At 42.1% G+C, this 21,212-nt stretch overlaps 1 protein-coding gene across 2 annotated transcripts in view; it reads left to right on the forward strand.

Annotated features, from left to right (window-relative positions):
• The window catches only part of adcy5 (adenylate cyclase 5), a 91,185-nt gene that overhangs the window by 27,568 nt on the left and 42,405 nt on the right, over nucleotides 1-21,212 (forward strand). For both annotated transcript variants that reach the window (XM_037110203.1, XM_037110204.1), the window contains exons 2-3: nucleotides 15,028-15,177; nucleotides 17,084-17,205. In XM_037110203.1, the coding sequence (XP_036966098.1) occupies nucleotides 15,028-15,177; nucleotides 17,084-17,205 (272 nt within the window). The remainder of the gene's footprint in view (nucleotides 1-15,027; nucleotides 15,178-17,083; nucleotides 17,206-21,212) is intronic.

The following is a 21,212-nucleotide window of genomic DNA, read 5'->3' on the forward strand; positions in this document are numbered from 1 at the left end:
TCCACTTCCACCACACACTTTGAACGTTGTTTTAAAATGATCTTAATTCATGCCTTAAGCTCAGTATCACTGCTTCTTTTTTGTTCATGAGGGTAATCATAAGCCGTACTGGTTCCATATTGTTCTTAGAACCTCACAACGGCCACTTTTGGCTATATTTGGCCTTGTTTTTCCTAAATGGTGACAACTGAACACAGGGAACAGGGTAGAGCTGCACATACACTGAGGCTGAGCATTAATGTTTATCCCCTGCTGGGTCAGACATGGTATGCTTGGTATGTTGGAGGCTGTGGTACTTTCTCGCACTAAGCTTTCTCTCTCACACACAACACACACACTTGCACATCTCTGCCCATCTCCCCAACACACATCCACCATTTATTTTCCCTTAACATGAGTTATTGGTTCATTCAGCTGTTACTCCAGAGATGGCCATGGTTCCCTTACATAATGTCAAACTGTATTAACCCTACAGTAACCTGAAGTGCTTTTGAGCATCCTTTGGTCATTCGGGGCAGACAGATGGGCTTTAAGTGGAAACACTTGCTTTTTTCAATAAAAAAATCACTCCTGTTGTCACGGGATCTTTATCTCTTTAATTACTCCACACTAATAGAAAGCTCAGATGAGGCTCTACTGATCCATTTCAGGCCTTGTGATTTGTTGTGTCTTGTCAGTTTTATGAAAAAGTCATTTTCTATGAGAAGTAGGAGAATTTCGATTTGGACCGCTTCCTTCTTAGTCGGTTGAGAAGGGAGTTTGCCGTTGGCTCTTATTTTGGAGAAGATATTGCAGGCTGAGATAATAGACAGCCAACTGGCACGGAGACTCAAATATTGCTTACATGGGCGTACTTAAAGTAGGCATCCAAAACTAGATATAAAAGCACAAGTTCTCAGTGTACAGCCAACTGTATGTAGATGTCACTGGCCTGCTGTTGAACGGGCTGACACTTCGCAGAGGATGGAGGCTGTAATCCACAGTCGCAACAGATGCGGTGAAACAAGGAGGTTTCACTGTCGAGCAAAGGGTGTAAATCACTCATATGTCAACCGTGGAATGGCTAAATCCTCACGCTGTCTCCTTCCCTCCCGTCGGTCTAATCTGCTCTTTCCTCACGCACTCATAGGCTACGAAGAGGAGCTCAAATCCAGCTCCGGCCTGAATTCCTGTTGTAATTGACTTGTTTATTCCCAGGTCATACAAAGATCTACCTGCTGTCTAATTCAGTAAACAGACCACCAGACACAAGGCAACTATTTGTTACCGCATGATTTAATTTTCATCAATTCATTTTCACCGAATGCGTGACTCAGTCGAGCTCCGTGTTGGTAAACAGACAGCACAGGGTCAGTATTGTCAATGGGTGAGCTGAGCATACTGAGCATGTGGATGTACAGAGGAGACTGTACTGCAGGAGAGGCTTGACAAGTTTTTTATGGACATTTAGTAGCATTTGCTAATTAGCACTTACAATAAGGTACAGCTGAGGCTGGTGGGAGTGTCAGTTTTGCAAATATGTGGTCATAAACCAAACCACTGGACAAAGTAGTGATTTGACTCAGTGATGGCACGAGACAAAACGTTTGGGCCCGTGGCCACGTAACGTTTTTCTTGGGCTTTAAAGTGCAAGGCTGAAGCACTTGTGCACCGAAGGGAAACATGCTGTGCTTTCATTGACAGCTGCTATCGCTATGGTAACAGAGGGCTGACCACACAGCTATTAACAAGCTTATGAGGCGCAGAGTGACAGAAGGACTCACCAGCAACATTCAGTGTACAGACCTGATCTGCTCCCACAGATGGACCTCTGTGTCTCTGATATGAGAGTTTCCATCTGATAAAGCTCAGGATAGACCGACACAGCCAGAACAAGCTTCTCCTCCGAGGGCCTGGCCCATCTAATATATGATTGGTTGCCTGAAAAAGAGAAACAGTGACAACACCAGCGCCCTTCTGAGAAGCTAAGAGATTTTCCACTTGAAACTCTTGGAGTGGCTGCACACAAAACTGAACAAAATCTATTTGGATAACAAATGTAAGTGGAAATCATTCAAGAGTTTCACCCTAATCAACACATTTTTTTTTAACCCTCCTGGTGGAGCTAGATGGCCAACAGAAACATTAATGAGATTCATTCTCTGGCAACACAAAAGTCTGCAGAAATGTTTGTACCTGTCAGTGGAGTAGTCATGACATTTTACTTGAGAAGGGAAAATTTTGACCTGTTGGTGGCGCTAAATGGGGAGTCAGAGATCACAAAAGTGATTATGTTTCTTCCTCGTGGCACCGTGGCAATCAATCTGACATATTAAAATATGTCTTTCTGGACACAAAAATGGTGGACTGACCTACAGACTGACACTGCCATTCACAGAGACAGTAATGTGGCTGAAAAACCCCTCAGGCTGAGGGGAGCCTCTTTGGTCGGCGCCTCTTACATCGTGGCCACTTACTCACAGTGAACACATTGTGTTTGTCTAATCACATGCTAAGTGTAGTTAGCACATGTCCAGTGGCACACTTGCATGGAAATTAGTTTGCTCAGTGACGATTACCTGTTGTCTAATCGTGCGCTTCCATGTAAATCAGGTCTTAACACAGTTCAACAGAAGTCTTGCTGACAGTTCAATATATGACCTTACACAGCATGAAGACACACATGTATAGTCTGTCATGGAGGTAACACAGATTGTTTAAGCTTTAAAATCAATGGACAGCCCTTTTTGTGTGTTTATGATTACTAGACTGACTGATCTGTAGCTTTCTTCTTCCACTTGCACGTTATGAGGCTATGATTTATTTGTTATCTGTCGTGCTGACGGCTGTTTGATAATGAGTGGAACATATGCTCTGAGCCTGTAATAGAGAGATTGTAATAAGGACCACTGACAGAAACGTGAGAATAAATTGTCAGAGTGAGCACAGAATAACTGAACACGGGCGTCAGTGTTCAGTTTTATCACTCAAATTCATGAGAGATAACACAGCTGCTGTAAGTGCTCACTCGGCAGCATGTTGTAAATATATTTTGAATAATAAACTTTTTATTGCGGGGAAATTAAGACTCGTCTCTGGCCTCCGCCAGTTTGTATCTCTGTCTTTATAGTTCCGTCTATCTATTGCAATCTCACATCAAAATTGTACTGAGACAGCTGAACAGAGACAGCTCTTTATTCATAACAATGTTTATTACAAGTAGTGTTTTGTGTTCTCCGATTGTAAATATTGAAAACACTGCAACTGTAGATTGTCACGCTGCGCAGAGTGTGACTCTTGTATCCTTATTTGGCATGAGGTTTCATAATTAGTTTGAATTGTGTTGACGACATCAGCTGTACTATCCAGTGTCAAACCATGTGTAATCAAAAAGGCTGTACATTTTTTGATGATTACAAAGAAAATAAAGTTGCTGTGTGTGATACACCTTTATTAAAAATGTTGTTAAATAGCTGTGGTGTCCCTGCCAACTTTATCCAATCGGGACGGAGAGCCCTATAAAGAGGCGGGCCTGTCAGGATCCTCCTGTTTGCTGCAGTGTCTGCCGATTACTGCTGAGTGTTCATGTGGCGTAGAGAGGAGGGAGCTGGATGCTAACTGCAAAACAGACAGGAAGTTTTCTTAAATGACAACAAATCTTACAGCAACTTTAATCCAAAAGACATTATGTTTAGCCCAATCACATACCAGTGCAAACGAGCTTCACATGAACATATCTCTGCTACACAATACAAAGACATCTCAAAGTCAAAGCTGTTCTTTCTTGACATCATGTTGACCATTTAGATATTATTTGAATGTTTTCATCAAAACGTCTTTGTATCAAAAACAATGATGTTGTTACCTTCTGATGACAGTGTGTGTTTTACAGTTCAGCAGACACACAATAAGTCTATTATTTACCTCCATCCACATTTGTCCCTCTCATTCAGATCTGTTCTCGCCGTTCTTCCTGACCAAATGTCAGGGTCTTATTCTTGTGATTGTTTGCTCAGACTTCAGTGAGTTGGCATTAGTTTCACCTCCAGTATGAAGTTCAGTTTGATTGATTAGATCTGTTTTACAACTTGTACATTGAGTAATTGAGTGAACGAAAAATATTTAGTGCACCCGCAGAGAAATAGTTCCAGAGTATTAACCACAGCTTGCTCTCTTTAAGACAAATGTTTGTGTACAAATTGGTCAAACGAGGTACAACATATTTATTAGTGAGCTTCAGAAGTGCTGTTGTTGTATTTTTGGACTTTGGAGGGGGACTACCTGTTTCGGACCGCTTCTAGTCTGCATGCTCAGCTATGCTAACTGCCTACTGGCTGCGCCGTCATGATCAGCATATGAACATCGATGTCAAGCTATTCTTGTTTTGCAAAACGCAAGTACATCGACCAATTCAATAGTAATGTTAAGCTGAGCGCTCCTGTGTTGTGGTGTTTTGTTGCCAAGAAAACATTTTGGGGAGAAACACTGGTGTTGGGATTTTTTTATTTTATTTTTGGATTTCCACCATTTTGCCAGAGAAAATGTAGAGGTGTATCTGTTTCAAACAATTCAGGCAGATACAGCAGGATGAATGTATGGCGAGTATGACTACAGGACCAGCCGTCCCAGGAGAGACATCAATGTTTCTCATCGTGTTTCATCACTCGGGCAGACCAGGGGACGCCTTCCCAGTCAATTTCTATTCCCTCTATAAGCTCTGGACTTCTCCAGTAACACTGTGAGCGTGTTACAGGATATTTGTAGCATTGTTTTGGCCCATTTCATAAGGCTGTGTTGGTTCTGGGGCCTTAGGTAAGAAGGAGGCTGGATCCCTTAACCTTGCAGCTTTGATAAATCTGTGCAGGCAGAGAGAATTCCTGCGAGTTGTCTTGTCCTCTTCTTGTCTAGGTGGATAGCAATACACCGGGTTCACAGACCTACCTCGCAATTAAAAAAAAAAATGGGCCTGTGTCCTTCGAGAGTTTCAAAGCGATGGAGGGAAACCGGTTTGAGTGCGTGGCGTTGACATCAAAGAGCCTCGCAGTCGTGTCTCCTGTTTGGCCGCCGTTGAAATGCACCGTCTATATTTGGAAGAATCTCTAGTTAGTCAGTGTCCCCTCTCTGTCTCTTCTCTTTTGAAGCATGGGATGAAAAATTAAACACGCTTTTTCTTCTTCTTTTTCTGTTTGTTGGTAGGCTTGTCTTTCTTCTTCAAAGGCATGACTCATCGAGTGACCTTTTAGTTCCCAGGAGCTCAGCGTCTCCTGCGAGGCATCAGGGCTGCTTGAAAGCATTCGGTGCCCCAGAAATGTTCCCAGTCACAACCGAACTCTGCTGAACTGCTTCATTTCTGAACAATATATATCAGCAGGCTGTTACATTAGAGAACAGTGGAGTGGGGGGAGCGAGAGAGAGAGAGAGAGAGAGAGAGAGAGAGAGAGAGAGAGAGGCAGAGGCAGGATTTATTTTTACACTTTGTCCAGAAGATACTTGGGACTATTTTCAGCAGCTGAATTAAACAAACGATCCCATAAATCCACCGTACACACGACCAGCAACAAATGTGTGACAAACTTACGCAAACCACCTTAAAAGCACAGAGGAGTCTCTGCAGTGGATATCTCTCTGGAGTTGGTGGGGATCCAAACGGACATAAAAGGAGGTTAAATGTTGGCCCTCCATCTGTCAGGTGGCCAGAAACGACTCCTAGTGGTCGCGCTGCTGGCCTCGTGGTTGGGGAGAAGACCCTCTGCTATGAAAGTAACCCCCTATAGAAAATAACCATAAGACATTGGTAAGGTTTAGGCACAAGGATGGAGGTTGTCTGGGGTGAGGGAATATCAGGGGAAGCCAATCAGAGGCAGGACAGCTGGTCGACGGGGGACCTTTGTTCCCCGTTCTTCCCCATCTCTCGTTTCATATCATCTCCCTTTTGTTGGCCATCTGTGAAAGACGTAATGAACTGAAGAGCTCCATGAAAGAAAAATCCAACTCAAACGGCACACAGCAGAGAAAACATATAAAACATATTTAAATCTGCGAGATCAGGATTTATATTCTGATCCACATCAAAATGTATTCGTTCATAGATACCAGCCACCTAAATGCGCCTGATTTTATCTCATCAAGATCAAGTGTTATACTCTGAGGAATTGACAGAATTGTTGAATATCTCAATGGTAATAAAGAAAAAAAAAAACAGGATGCTCCCCTTCATCTGGATCCACACCGTCATGCAGTCATGTTGCATAATGTTGTTCTACATAGGTAGATGCCTAATTTGTCCAATACAACATGCTAACCTTTATGCGTGCTACCCAACAACTTTAAAGAGGCACTATGTGGTTTTGAAGAAGAAATTCAAACTCAGAATTGTATTATTTACAATATTAATGAGGTCATAATATAGACTTTTTCCATAAGCGAACAAGCTGTTCTCAGAGGAAACTGAGGTCCCAGAACACTGTTTGAAGCTAGAGAGGTGGCAGGGTCCGCCACATGTAAACAAAGTATAACAGTATAAACTATGTTGTCCCCCGAGGTCAGTTTGTTTATTCAGTCGTGAAAACAAAAAGAGTTTGTTTATTTAGTTTGTTTAGGAAGAAATAAATCAACCAATGAAGATCTTTCTCTTCTCATTAACTTTTCTTCAACAAAACTACGGAGTGCTCCTTTAAGAGAAAACAAGCCCAAGGCAACGACAACGAAACATCAACGTAATGTGCGTATGTATATTTGTGGAGCACGGATTGGTTTTAAAAAGCGACACTGTCTTGCAGATGTGCAGGTGACTTGGTTAATTTTATGCTTTTCAGTAGATAATGAATGAATGCGTGTGTGAGTTCAGACTACACGCAGTGAATGTTCACAGTTCTCCTGTTAAGATGTATGTTTTTCTAATGAAAACTGAAGCCCTTTCAGTCAGTCAGTATAATGTAAAGTGTGTATTGCCCTCCCAGAGCAGAAATAACAGTTTTATGGGATCATGGTAGCGGTCAGAAATATATGAAACACACAGAACTCCTGCAGCAGACCCGGCCGTTGGTTCATACAGTTTGATCCTCAGGGTGCTTCCTGGTTACAGAGGCATTAATGCAGCAGCTGACAGCTTTCCAGGTAAAATCCGACAACAAATAACTGGCGGCCCTCACGTGAGAGACTTTCACCCTCTTGTACATTGCCCTGCAGAAAGAGGCTGCTCACAGTAATCAGCATGAAGCGCATGACCTGCATTTATCCTTAAAACACACAATGTGCCTCAGTGTGCCGGCTGAGGGGGGCGTACACTTGTTGCTAATTTATTAATCTAATCACAACTGCAAGTAAGAATCGGACTGACAAAGTGTTGCAGGGCAAAACAGAGTCAACAGAATCCTGTCCATTCCTGTCGCTGACTTCAGTTTAAAATAAGAGTCATGATTTGCCTCCTGGAATTTGGGATCTTGAAATTGCAGTGATTTTAATTTCAAAAGCCAACCCGTTCTGGTGAAACTTGAAAAAACATGACATTTTTTATGCTTTCGCTAACAGCTTCACAAAGACTGGAAGAGGAGCCGTTGCTCTCGCTTGCTTTGCCAAATTGCCGGCTTTACAGCGCGTGTGACGAGCTCTCAGTCAACAAACCGGGTCTGTCCATACAGCAAAACTGAACCAACGTGTTCCTCAGTCCCGCTAATCTGATTCATTCACCGAGTAGGACTGGGAGTTAATACTTTACGATAAAGTTGATTGTGAAGTGATTAACAATCAGTTACTTCTGGACACAGTAATCACAAAAACAACAAATATGAGTGTCGTAGATCAAGTTTTGGGGACTGTAGCACACTCCCCAGCCAGATGTATCCAGCTGGTCTGGAGATTAAACCAGGGACTTTGAGGTCATAGATAAGGCTGCTTATGATTTTTTTGTATTATTATTAAGTGGGTAGTCAGTGGATGAAATGTCAGAAAGTTTCCCAAAGCTTGAGATGTCGTCCTCAAATGTCTTGTTTTGTCCACAATCCAAAGATAATCAAAGTTTACTATCACTGAGCAGGAAAGAAACCAGAAAATGATCTAATTTAAGAAGCTAGAAACAGAGAATCTAACGTTTTGTTTTTTTTCTTAAAAAAAGCAAAACATGCTTAACCAAATTGTCTGATAATGTAATACTTAAGAACAAATGGATTAATCGATAAATCATTGCAGCTCTGGTCAGACACCTTATTTTCTCACCGTGTCCACCTTTATGACGCAGTGATGCAACACTTGCCATGCTGCCTGTTTCAGGCTGAAGAAATGTTTGTGCTTCACGCCTGAGCTGTCTGAGTCTCCTGGCAGAGCGAGTGACACGAACATTACGAGGACATGCTTATCGCAGCACTGCTCTGCTGCAGCACCAGTGACTAATCGTCTGTAATGTGCACCAATGTTTTAAAGATTGCCTCATAAAAATTACAGGCCACATCACAGGGCCTTGTGGTTTGGTTCACTTGCGGTCGTCCCTTGTGTTGGCCGGATGCTGGCTGTTAGTCCTCCACAGACATCATGCTGGGCATCTGGCAGATGACACAAGAGTAGAAGTGGAACGTCTGTTGGAGCAGAGAAGAAACTCTCAGCCTCAGGGTGGATGTAAGATACAGAGGAAGGTGTGGGAGAGATGGAGGAGGGGACAATCTCAGACTGCTGGGTAAATATTAACACCTAGGATGTCTTACTCTATTGTTTTTATGACCCCTGCTGGCAATTATTAATTACAGACTAAAAAAAACTGCCACACTCACGCACACACACATGCACACACTAGCACACGAGTGAACTGGTCCCATGGTTTCTATCACTGTTCCACAGTTCCAGGAATTCTTTGACTTCTGCAGGAGGTGTTGCGTAGTTGTTGCTCTGGATGGGAAAGTGTGAGAAGTTGTTGTTGTTAATACTGTATCACATCAGATCATCTTTAATCTAATGAGGCATTTATTTAAAAAAAAAAACAAAAAACACATGCTTCTTTTGCTGCAGCCGGAGTTAATATAGGTGTGTTTTCTTTACATTTTTGGCTTTTGCATTAATACTGCAGTCATTTGGTGACAGAGAGCAAGCTGTTTGGCTGAATGTGTTGAAAACTGTAAAACCTTGATAGCAGCATTACATTGTGGTTTACAGATTATTGTTAAGTCAGCTATTAAACCTGAATGAATCATGAATTAACATTATGGCTGGGCTACTTAACTGAAATCAGTATGACAGTAATGATAATACAGATACTTATTTTAAATATGAGAAAAAAAAAGCAGAACTCACTAAAATATTCAAAGTGATGTTGGAGAGCTCTCCTACACTGTATGCATTGTGTCAGAGAAAACCCAACTGGATAATTCATGTAGTTGGCTTTAATTACAACTTGCTTGGACTCATTAACTTGGATAAAAGAATTGGATAAAGCACAGCGTGATCATTACTCATCATCATAAGGTTCCACTGAGAGTATAAATAATCTCGCTGAATTATTTCCAAGCCCTGTCTCGCTGTAGTTAACATGATGTTCAAGCATTCCTCATTTGTGGTCAGCTAACAGGCTGGTTAATGGACAAGTACATATTCACACAAGTTTATTAAGTACACCTATGTAAAACTAATGCACTCTGATACAACACACCCAAAAAAATAAATCCTCCCCTAATGTTCAGTTTTGCTGAAACAGTTTCAGAGATGAGTTGATTCAACTGCATGATTATTTTTGGAGGATGTTGAATGGTATTGCGTCAAAGTGAGGGTTGTTTCTAATATTTATATCACTGAGGGGAGACTAAACAGCTCTCAGGACAGGGCCGCTGCTGTTTCACTGTCTTACTTTTAACTTCAAGCACTCTACTTCGAAGAAACGCTGAGGGTCATCTGCCCATGATCGATAAATGGAAGTGATCAGGAAAGCCACGTGAGGTCTGAAATAAATGGATACATTTGCAAATCATTGGCAGTTATTATTAATAAAACTACTTGTGACCTAATCGTTAGATGTGTCATCAGACAATTAAAGAAATGGTATGCATTATAAAAAGAAGTAACATCTGGTCAAAGTAAATAGAGGATGTGTTATTATAAACTGTTATCTAACATTGTAATATCTGGCACCGCCACAGCAGAGTTGGGACGCTTTCCAATAATTAATATTGTCCCAGAAGTCTGTGGTGTTGGTGTGGTCATGTGCTGAACAGCTTTAATGTGGCCACAGGACGATTGCTCAGCAGAGAATCATGATGTGACTGAGGTGCTCACTGTGCTGAGCACTGTTCACCCCCTGCAGACGTTTGCCTGCTGAGGTGCAGTGGCTCCATTAATGAGATGACAACAGAAACAAGGGCATGCAGAAGAGTTAAATACCTGTGGCAGCGCCAACAGGCAAACAGCTTTTTTTTTCTTTGCCCACAGTGTCAAATGTTCTGTCTTCAGTGGGAATGCAGCTTTTCATGTAAGTGAATCTGTGAAAGCTGGCTCGGGGCGTCACCACTGTCACTGGATCATTCGGAGATTTGAGCTGAATTTAGGTTGGTTCTCTGGTAGCAGTTTAATATTAAGATGACTTGCCTGAGTATGAGTGTGAAAATCAGCATGAATCAGAGGAACAAAACAATATGCATGAATCACAAAAGGGAAACTGCTGAAGATAATCTTCCCTGATTATGTATATTAAGTTTGAGAAGACTTAGATTAATTTATGCCCATTAAGATAATCAGCAGAGAGCTCATCACTTCTCCTCTGCAGTTATTTGACAATCGCTGTCTGGGGTCTTACCCCGGAGATGGTCTCTGTATTAAACATGGGAGCTGTGTCTCTCTGCTCTCAGCTTCCCTCTGTGGTTAGGAAAACCCCATAGGTTCCCAAATAAGGCCTGGGTGAGTGCCGGCAGTATTAATAGAATAAGACTGCTGCTGGGGAATATTTGTATTGACCTGTTGAAAGGCTTTATCTGATGCATGCCGTTTCCATGGCAGTGTGGGGGCGGGATGCTGCCAGGCTGCAGCTGACTGGCTGACTGCACTGTAGGTAGAAGGAGCCCAGCTCCTAAATGTTCAGGCTGGTTTAAAGTAGGAGTCTCCAGACTGTCACAGTTTTAACAGAAACGCATCGCGACGGTCAGTTTTATACACGGCAACAATTTCACCAGTCTTTCTCTGCTGATCATGTGATGCAAACACATGTGTTATGCCAATAAGCCCCTCGTGGGTCAGAAGACATAGAAAATGAATTCATAGAAATCTGTGAATTTGTTTTTGTTGGTTTACTTTATAATTATTATGCTATTATTTTCATATTTTGTGTGGTAGCATGGCGTTAGGAATCACTATACTGCACTGCTTTCGTCTCTCTGCCACACATACACATCGCGTCTCACATCCCTCTTATCATGTCATCAGATATCATCGCTGAATGTGCAGTAATTGTAATGGTTTATTGTATATATATTTGCCCAATATGTCAATGTTTATTTATTGTTTTTTTGGTCTCTTTCTGCGATGCATCTGTGAAAAAAAAAAATTAAAAAAAATTTCTGTCTCCAGCCTCCCAGAGGCATTTCACGCAGAATTCAGTCTTCCTCATCACTTAGATTAATGATGCCTTATTTAGTATATTAATACTTAAAAATACTTTAAAAATCTCTCCGCCTCTTTTGCGACTCTGACTGGCATGACTCAGATGGATTACTTCTTCACAAGGCCATTTGCTCCCTCTCTCTCTTCTAATCTACATACAGTATATTTGGCCTTTCAACCGTGGCTGGCTGCGCTCAGTGTGACAAGTCTCTTTAGAGCTGCTGGACGTCTCGACTGAGCTGCGTGGTTGTGTTGTGTTGTGTTGTGTTGTGTTGTGATGTGTTGTGATAATTGGGTTCTTCTGCAGGGTTGCCAATCCTTTTGTATATTTGTAGATATTTCATATAAATATGTATTGGTCAAAAGGCTGTTTCTGTTCATGGTTCACATCAGCATCATATCAGATTGTTGCTGTTTATAATCCGGCTGAGGAAAAATAAGTGCATGAAAAACATTTATAGATAAAGGCAGACAAGAAATACAAGACAATATACAATAAATACCTAGAAAATTAAATCGGTCAATATAAGTCTACAATGGACAGCTATGATATATTGTATGCCATTTATGATATTCTGATTGGATATGTATCCAGTATCTCTGACCACTTAACTTCACCATCAGCCACCCAGCATGGATCATATTGACAGAGAAACCTTCAAACTGAAACTCAAAATCTCCCCAATTCAACGACAGTGAAAAGTTTATATCAAATGTCATATTAGTGAGTCAACGTCTAAACCAATCAGCTGTTTGATCAGATGATAGCCCGGCGTTTCCCATCATGCCAGCAGGTGCCCTGATGGCGTGCATGATGGGAAGAGCGAATCTAACCAGCATCGGCGGTGATCGATTCTGCGTAGGCCTGGATCGTCTCAAACGAGCCTGTTGCTTTTGTTCGTGCAGAACAATGTGTCTGCTGATTGGCCGTCAGCTTTTCATTCATGCTTTGGCTTCAGTGGCTCACTGATGCTAACCTTCATTGTCTTGTAACATCAAAACATTAATACAGGCGCACAGTGTTGCCTTTAGAACCTGATGCCTCTCACTGTCATGCGAAAAAACATCCATGGTAATGTGCTGAAGCATTTGGTTTTGTCGAAGTTATCAAGATTCTGTTGAAAGTGCGCTGCTGACAGGTGCCAGTGAACTCTGTAGAACTTCTGCTGTAGTTTTCAGGATTATGAAAACAGGTTTTTGCTCAGAAGGCCTTTTACACTTTTGCACTAACGGAGTTCCCTGACTGTGGTAGTTATTCTGGTTGATGTGCTGTTAGGTGAATACAGGTCTGTGAAGATAAATATTTGAGCAGCCAAAACCTCTTGTCCTGGCAGACTGTATTTATCTAACAAGTCATTTGTCTTCTGTGGGTCGGTCCAGTTCAGTCAGATAAGGCAGACAGAGTAACCTTCTCTGAATGCACCAACTTGTCTCTGTCTCACACCTCGCTTCTTTATTTTCCTGGTTCGTGCCTCACTTCCAGGCTAGTCTTCCACCAGCCTCTCCTCCCTCTGAGCGTGCTCGGTTTTTGCATGGAGACCTGCTGAGGGGTTTTTGACTCGATAAAGACGTGTTGTGTTTGTTCAGTTTGTTCCGGCAACAGAGAGGCCCGTGGTGTGAATGTGATTCAGCTGGCTGAATCAGCCCATTAAATGGCTTTATGAAAAGAATGGGCTGCCGGCTTTGGCTTGCTGCTGGCTGCCGGTCCGAGGACCCACTGTATGCCTGGCACTGAATGGAAACAATGTCTTTTAGTGCTGGTGCCTTGGACACATGACAGCATGCAGGCTGTTTGAGAGGTGGAAACTTGGCCTGGAAACCTCAAGGAACTGATTTCTCGCGAATTAAGAATTCACAATTTTAGTGTGGCGCACAAATGCAAGTGTGCCCCTACAAAGGCTTTCTCTAAAATGTCCAACCCCTTCCCCGAGCTAGCCTACTATATGTTCCACTCCAGAAGGGGGACGGAAGCAGCTCTCTCACAGTGCAAATGTGTATTGGTTTTGAAACTAGTCCGACGTGTGATGGGGAAGCTGACTTGGCCTTGCCTGAGTTTCACTTTCAGCCGATTGAGTCGAACTTCAGTACAGGCATGCATCGCTATGTGTAATCTTTCCTTTCATCCTGCTGCTCTGCTGTCACACTGGCATCTTAATCATGCGTGACCCGGTTATGCATTTAGGATCATAGCCAGGAAATCAGCTTTTTCTGTCCGGGTGTATCAGGTTTCTGTAGTTTGCTTACTCCAATTACGGAAATCAAACATCTCATTTCCATAATGCTTAGAGATGAGAATAGAACTCAAGGCTCACTGCTCGGCCTGGTTTTTCTCACTTTCCAGTATCTATGCTTTTTCACTCTTTTCAGCTAATGACACATGATTTTTGTGTTAACCCCATCAGCTTTATAATGTAGTCACCCTGCACTACACATTGATCGAACTGCATGTCTGCTTGTTGATAAACACTCTTGATTTGGGCCAGCACAAAGTCCTCAGCTGTCCACTCCAGGTTCAGGGCAATTTTATTTATTTTTTTTACTTGCTGTTCTTTAAAATGTGTAAAAATAAAATAAGGAGCTTTTATTCCTAACTGCCTACTTAAGAGAAAACTGAATGCTGATTGAATCTGTTTTGGATGAGTTTATAATTTGCAACACAGTATCAGCTTGTGCTCTGTCCTCCAGCAAATTCAGAATGTAAAGCAAACAAAGTTGCAGAATAAATGTATCAGATACTTGCATCATCCCTAATACAGTTTCTTCCTATAATTCAAAATGGCCTCTGTTCTTTGTCCTCTGGTCTCCCCCAATCACCACTGGTACTTTTCAAAGGCCTACCTGAGGGGCCAGGTGTAGATTCAGACTAGACTCTATGCTCACATTCTTGCACTAGTTTCAGAAACACCTGAATGCACGTTGTTCTTTATTCTAGTCATCAGTCAGCAAGACGTTGTCCACCTGTTTAAGGAAGAATCAGACTTACTAAGTCACATTCTTGGTCATTCTGCACCAGTAATGTAACCCATAACAAAGTCGTTTTGTTAGCTATACATTTATATACAGCTATACATTTATGACACATCTACCATGTTAGGACACGATCGGCATGACAGCACTTGAGTGTGTTAATCGATGCTAAAAAGTTACAGAGACGCCATATTCTTGTCACATTCCTCACATGAACATTTACTTATTCACTTATTTTTTTCCATAACAAATGTCAAATTTCGATACAGACAACAGCAGTTCAACTATTCCCCTGGTTCAGCTGCACAGGCAAGGTTAATGTTCCACAGGGCATAAAATCTCAAATTGTTCAGCTGTATTTAATGCTGGCAGTTATCACCAAGAAGGAGAGAGAAAGATAACAAGATGACACGACTTTTTATTTGAACTGTTGCGTCTCTGTGGTTTCTGGCCCACTTGGAAGCCCCTTCTTTTCGCCCTAACTCTTTCTCTGTCTTGCTGTCTCTGCAGATAGTGTCCAACGTGCTGATCTTCTCCTGCACCAACATTGTGGGAGTGTGCACCCATTACCCTGCTGAGGGCTCCCAGAGGCAGGCCTTCCAGGAGACCAGGGAATGCATCCAGGCTCGCCTGCACTCCCAGAGGGAAAACCAGCAGCAGGTGAGAGAGGGTGCAGATTTGTGGTGGGAGGAGACAGGATGTAAAGAAAAAACAAAAAAACCCACAGTAACCTCGTTGATAAAATCCAATTATCTGTTCGAGGAATAGACTAAAAACTTTTGTTTTTGTTGGATGTTGAACACCTGTCTCTCATAAGATGGCTGTGGAATGTGTGTACTGAAAGTGCTTGCTCCTTAGCGGAGGCCAGGGTTTACATTTAATGAATTTTAATGAATTGTTTTTAAAATAAATTATTTATATTAGTACTAATGTTGATGATCATTGAGGCAAAAGATGAACAAAGTCTACAACTGGCAGTGAGTCTTTCTTTTCTTTCAGCAGTGAAGTGATATACTCCATGACAGAACATTTCATTGTAAAAATTAAAAAAAAAGTTAACTTGCAGGAGGCTACTATTTCAAATATACACATATATATTTTGTAAGTCAGTTGTCAATATTGTGGCCTAATTAGACTTTATTTTTGTTCATTGATTAGCATAGTGAAAGAGAGGTCTGTAGGGAACCAGTCTTTACACAGATAGTATCATTTCTCTACAGCCATCACACTGTGACATCAGTATTCATCCAAAAATGTTCAGATAAAGCAAAAAAGTTGTCTGTTGCCAGTTTAACATGGTGCTCACCCACTATCAGCACTGCCTACTAGTTGTAACTACATGCTAAAATATAACATATGCTAGACACCCAAACCACCCAAACCCAGACCTGGTCTAACAGCCACAGCTGAGTCACTTTGGTTGTGATTTTGTTCTTCATTAATTCCAAGTACAAGACAAAAGAAGTTCCACCTGACCATTTGATCTTTTCTTTGACACCACAACAGAGTTAATGGAAGAAGCTGCTGACTTCTAGTTGTGTAGTAGAGTATAATCAGACATAGAAACATGACACTCTACTTAATATTTTAATCATTATTATTGTTATTATAACACCTATCTTTTCATCATTCTATCTTTGACTTGCTTCGCTCTGTTTTACGTTATATTTCACTCACTGTTTTTCCCTATGTTCCCCCTATTTTATTTTCTAAATAGTAACAGTAAATAGTACATTTACTATTATGAGTGAATTTTGCCACTGAAGTATCCGTACAGTTCTATCTTATTTCATCTCATCTCATCACTACTGGTTTACAAAGTCAAGAAGTATTAATTTTTTTTTCAACCAGTTTGGCCTGCCGATTGGCTGCCATTGCCAGGAGAAGAAGCCAGTCAGAGGCGTAAATAATCAATTTTTTATTGAAATATTTTTTTCATCTTTTGTACTTTGTAATTTAAACAATTGAGAGTCATGTCCATCCAAGCACTGAAAGTGCTCCAACCACATCATCTGAATGAATTGGGCATTAACAACATCCCAACTGCCAGATTAAAAGCTGTGTTTCTGCAAAACCCAAGATTGCAGTTAAAACTGAACGCTTATGTTGCTACTTCACATTTGTTTAGGTTCAATTTTCTATTTCTCTCATAACGAGTCACAAACATTATATCTGGGTGACTGGCAGACAGGTTTCTTCTTTGGTCTGTTCACATTTTAAAATGTCTTCACTGGGTAACCTCTGGATTTACAACTGTACTACTCTAGAAACCTGTGGAGGCCAGAGGCCAGAGTCAAACAGCTTTTTAATCACTGCTGGCTAGAACAAAGCATCATGGAAAAGATCATTTCACCAACACACACAAAGTCACAACTGGGGTCATTTTTCATACATGCAATCATTCTCAATTCATATAAATGGTATAGCTTAATCACTATGTAGCCTTTATTCATCAGCACTGGGGGAGGCAGCTCTCGCTCTTACACTTACTTAGTTGCTTCAGTCACGCTGCCTCCCCCCTCATACTCGTCCACTGAACTCACTTTGCCCCCACGTTTCCATGCAGGAACGTCTCCTGCTCTCAGTGCTTCCCCGCCACGTTGCCATGGAGATGAAAGCTGACATCAATGCCAAGCGGGAGGACATGATGTTTCACAAGATCTACATCCAGAAGCACGACAACGTCAGGTAACACCAGTCCCCCCCCCCCCCACCCCCCCCCCCACACCCACCCACCCCCCCCCCCCCCCCCCCCCCCACACCCCACGCTGACGACGAGGAGGTGGGATAATTTGGAGAAACAGATTGAAGCTGCTATGATTAACATGGTTTTCTCAACAGCTCCACGGGTCATTTCAAGCTTTAAGAGTAACAAGGCATACACACACGTCAAGATATAAGTGCACTCCTCAGGCAAGTAGTATGCAGTGTCAAACCTCCTTCTTACGCAGGGTTTTGGCCACAGAGGACAAAGATTTGGCTGAAACACCACTCATAACTACAAGCGTCTGTGTACAGTAGTACTACAGTATATTAATCCATCAACAGAAAGGGCTCTGGAGAAACGTGATGCTGTCGGCTCCACTAAGTCATACAATGGCTTTGAGTCTTATCTTACAAATTAATCTAATTCAGAAAAGTCTGAATTTTGAACTCTGTTGCAGATATAAGCAGCACAATTTGGACCTGCTGGATTAATTTACAGTACAGAGAGTAAAATGTTCATTAGGATATCTCTGTTTAGTGTTCAAATGTACCAATTATCAGTCTTTTAATGATAGCTTATAAGAATAGACTCATCAATGAAATAAGGAAGTTTTCTGTTCACCCTTCAAGCTCGTGCCTTCAGAACTTTTACAAGAAGGAGGAAGAGGCACTGGGGACTCCAAATCTGGACAAGCCAGTTTAGTCTGATGTTTAGTCGCTGCTACAGAATTGTAAAATGAAACATGATTTAATCCATATTAATCCTGAATGGTGCAGCCCACCCACAGACAAAGGCAGAGGAGGAGGGAGAAGTGCAGGCGTTGCCATGACAATAGGCTGCATGGTATTTTCCCAGGGTATTTATCGCCCGTCTCTAGACACATCCACAGCATCAGCAATCATACACAGTGTAGCGTGTAATGTCATGGAAATACTTACGGTGAACTCTGACCACCAGAAAGACAACCAAGAACACAAAAAATCAGAGACAAAAAAAAAGTTTGAAGAAGTTTTACCTTATAATGTTTTATTTGATAATGGTGTTGTGACAATAAAGTAAACAATTAATTTGTGTCTTTAAGATTTCAACCTAGAAATACTGTTAGACATAATGACAACACTTGCAGCATATTGAAAGGCAACAGGATTTCTGTGATGCTAAAAATGCTAGTGTTAGCCATGTGTCCACTTACTGGAGACTTTGCAGAGCTTTCAGCCACATATCCTCCATTGGTGTAGTTTTTTCTGTTTCCAGGTAGATGGCTCAGTTTTTAATCCTGTGAACAGAAGAGAGTCCTTCCAAATGTTCCTCCCACTGTTTGTATGTTGTACACTTATTAACAGATGGTGCTTATTGAGGCTCAAGCTTTACTTTGCGCTTTCATGATTCACTTTTGGACATTAAAAAAAAAAAAAAAATCTGTCAGCCTGCTTAAAAAGAAGTCTTGCTCAGGAGAGCTGTTGCTACTCAGCCTCATCTGACAACGGTCTGAAGATGGTCTCACCAAATGGTGGTCAGAGCTGGTGAGGATTGTGCCAAAGGACGCTCCAACAGTGTCCATGTGCCTCTGTTGTCTTGCTCTGAATGTTGATTCTCAGAATGTTAGGAACATCCATCAGGCGATAACAGAGGGTCGTACGGAGAGGAGACCATAACTCGTGTCACTGTTTAAAGATAAGCTGTGATTAACGATATTTGTCTACATAAACAAAATGTGCTGGACTTGTCCTTGGTGCCAGATTTGAATGAGCTCCGCGATGTTTCTCTGGTCAGATATCTTTGTTTTCACTGTTCTTTTCAGTTTAGTCCGGGGTCCTTACAATTGCGGAATCTCATTGTTTAATCACTGGTTTACCTCACTGAGGTGTGTGTGTGATTTGGCTTTGCTTTAACTAAATAACTGTGATCATTGAGCTCATTATACATATGAGGTAATTTTACAGGCCATAGAGCTGTGGTCACGTTTGGCACCACCTTGTGGAGTAATAAAACACTGCATCAAGTTGAGAAACAGACACTGTGTGTGTGTGTGTGTGTGTGTGTGTGTGTGTGTGTGTGTGTGTGTGTGTGTGTGCGTGTGTGTGTGTGTGCGTGTGTGTGTGTGTGTAAGCCGAGAATCAAACGGTGCACTGAGAGTTTTACGGCCTGTGGCTGTCGCAGTCAGGTGGGTGGCATAACCTCGGTACATAATAGGTGCTATTGAAGGACATTATCACTTTGATGTGACTCTGTGAATCCTCAGGGGTTAGAGCATCATGTCACGTACATGCAGCTCTTGTACACAGAGGCCTTTTCAGCACTGATATTAAGCATTGTGCTTTTCTGTTGACAAAGTTTAGGAGTTTGATAAAATTAAGAGTGCAGTGTGTAAAATCAGGACATGCAATTGAAGATACAGAAACCAATTTGCACTGAGACACACACACACGCACACACAAACAGGTACATGTAGCCATTATATAACAAAATTGTGCCTTCTACAATTAAGAGGCAAACACCAAGAAGGTCATGTCGGTTCACAGTGGATGTATACGTTGCAGCTGTCAAGCTTCAACAGCAGTCAGTGACCCATAACTCACCCTCACCTGTTAAGACGTTACCCTTTACATCACTGGAGGAGACGCAGCCACAGAAATCTGCATTTTCAGCTGGAACAAACAAAACCACGCAACCAAAAGGGTTGTTTTGGTCTTACTGTAGGTTTTTCGTGACTCGCTGGGGAGTAGGCGGCACATTAGCAGCATCCGCTAAGCTTGGCTGAGTTCTGTCTGTGGTCATGAGTGTGTGGTTAATGGGTAGCTAACCAGGTGTGACCCGGCCTGCTGGGGAGCCGGCAGTGGCTTTTGGTAATTGGGGCTCTGCTGCGAGGCCGAGAAACAACAGGAAGAGAAGTGACAGCTCCCACTGCTGCTACTAAGGAGTAAGAGGGGGACAGGGGGAGGTGGAGAGGTGGAGAGGTGTGTGGAGTGTGTGCTGCAGTAGATATGCATTAATGTTTCTACCTACTCTATCTGTTTTTTACATAGCTGGTGCCAAGTCCTTTCAATGCACAGGGTTAATGATTGAATATTCAAGAAATATAGATTACAAGCTGTTATTCTGTCTCACCTTCTGTATGAAAGTTACAGAGGTAGAATGGGCTGACAGTTTTGCTCCGCTTTCGTCACACTTCTGTCCCCGGCAACAAGAGCCAGGTAGCTCCCGTTTTTAACTGCCGGTGATTATGTGACCTGATTTTGAGCAGAAAAAGCTTTAGCTCACAATGTCTTTGAGTCCTTCCACTATTGTGTTGTTCTAGTTGCTGTCTAGTGAAAAAAAAATCACCAAATTTAATGAGTTAAAATCACCACGAAGGTCAGCCCTTCTTCAGTCGGATGATGTCGTTTTGGGCTTCATGGACTGGGATCTCAATCTCAACACTTTATAAAAGCATCCATATGAGTGTTAATAGTTTGCTGACTCTGCTCACTCTTATACTGCTTTCCCACCAAAATTAGCGGGTCAACCTGCTAAAAATTCCCTATTGACCCCATTCCCACTTCCCACAGACAATGCAGCCCATCTAAATCAGAAGTTAGGCGGCTTGGTCACCGATCCGGGCATCTTCACTGCCAGTAATAAAACACCTTTAATAGACCATCTTAAACTACTTCCATGTTTAACTTTAGATCAAAGCCGAGCCAAGCCGAGGTGATAAAAACCTGTGTCTGCCTACTGCAAAGTCAGCTGCCCTGGGTGTAACTGCGCATTCCCATTGCAGACAAAAGCCTGATCTTGACAGGTTTAAATGGGGTTTTTCACCAGTGGGAAAGGAGTATCAGGCTTGTATGTATTTGTTCATGGTAGTGTCCCACTTTCAGCATTTGCAGTCTAAAGGTGCAGTTGTGTTGTACCCCTGAGTGTGGCATCCCACTGTGTTTGCCCTTGAGAGTGAAATGTTGTCCTGTGGCTTCAGCAAGGAGGCCACATTGTGTGCTGACTAAGGTAT

The sequence above is a fragment of the Acanthopagrus latus genome, chromosome 9, assembly GCF_904848185.1.
Source record: "Acanthopagrus latus isolate v.2019 chromosome 9, fAcaLat1.1, whole genome shotgun sequence".
In the NCBI taxonomy this organism is placed as follows: Eukaryota; Metazoa; Chordata; class Actinopteri; order Spariformes; family Sparidae; genus Acanthopagrus; species Acanthopagrus latus.